Source organism: Austrofundulus limnaeus, unplaced genomic scaffold (genome assembly GCF_001266775.1).
Source record: "Austrofundulus limnaeus strain Quisiro unplaced genomic scaffold, Austrofundulus_limnaeus-1.0 Scaffold4112, whole genome shotgun sequence".
NCBI lineage: Eukaryota > Metazoa > Chordata > Actinopteri > Cyprinodontiformes > Rivulidae > Austrofundulus > Austrofundulus limnaeus.
In genome coordinates, this window is record NW_013956514.1 from 1 (window position 1) to 1,172 (window position 1,172).

Sequence of the window (1,172 nt, forward strand, 5' to 3'; positions counted from 1 at the left end):
GTACTTATTGGCATGAACACCCTGGAACCATTGTATGAACAACACCTTGGCAGTGACCATGTTAATTTTATGCCCTTTGCCCAAGGGTATCGAGCAGTCCTGAAGCTGCTACAGTTAAAGCACCAGCAAAATAAATCAGGCAATGCAGGAATTTGTCGGCTGTTGAGCACCACTCCAGTTCTTGTCCCAGCTGGCCAGACTATGGTTCTGGAGGGTTCTGTTAAAATCACCCCTCCATCTGCAAGTAAGTGGGCCATTATTGAACATCCCAGTTCATCTCTGCCAGGGGGTTTGTGTGTCCAAAGCTGTCTAATAACCCTGCCACAACATTCACCAAATAAAGTTCCTGTAATCATGAAGAATGAATCAGGTCAAGATGTGTTTATTTCCCCTTTGACCATTATTGCAGACATTGGGTCAGCACCCACCATTCTGTCACAGCAAATTACTTCTCAAAAAGCACAACAGACAACTTTGGAGTTCAACTTTGGAGATTCTCCCATTCCACCTAAGTGGAAAGAACACATTATTAACAAACTGAACAGTATGCCTGAAGTATTCTCCCATCATGATATGGATTTTGGCTGTACAGATGCTGTTCAGCATAACATCAAACTTCATGATGAGACACCTTTTAAACAAAGAACAAGGCCAATCCATCCCCAAGATCTGGAAGCAGTCCGAGAACATCTGAGGGACCTGCTTGAAGCTGGCATCATAAGAGAGTCCAAATCACCATTCTCATCTCCAATAGTGGTTGTTCGAAAACGTAACGGTTCCATCCGGCTATGCGTAGATTACAGAAAACTTAATCTCCAAACTATTAAAGATGCATATGCCCTTCCTAATTTGGAGGAATCATTTTCAGCCTTGACAGGGTCCAAGTGGTTCACTGTGTTGGACTTAAAATCTGGATATTACCAGATAGAGATGGCAGAAGAAGATAAAGCTAAAACAGCTTTTGTAACCCCCCTTGGATTCTGGGAGTGGAACAGAATGCCACAAGGAATCACAAATGCACCCAGCACGTTTCAGCGGCTAATGGAAAGGTGCATGGGAGATCTGCATCTTAATGAAGTCCTCGTTTTTCTTGACGACCTCATAATCTTTTCTGCTACTCTGGAGGAGCATGAGGAACGGCTGCTGCGGGTGCTCTCCCGATTGAAGCAGTT

At 44.0% G+C, this 1,172-nt stretch overlaps 1 protein-coding gene across 1 annotated transcript; it reads left to right on the top strand.

The window, feature by feature from the left end:
* Positions 1-12: 12 nt before the first annotated feature.
* Positions 13-854, top strand: LOC106512073 (uncharacterized; the record flags this gene model as incomplete). The annotated part of the gene is given in 1 exon segment (XM_014000769.1): positions 13-854. A coding segment is annotated over 1 exon segment (842 nt), but the record flags the coding sequence as incomplete, so codon positions are not given.
* Between the last annotated feature and the right edge of the window lie 318 nt (positions 855-1,172).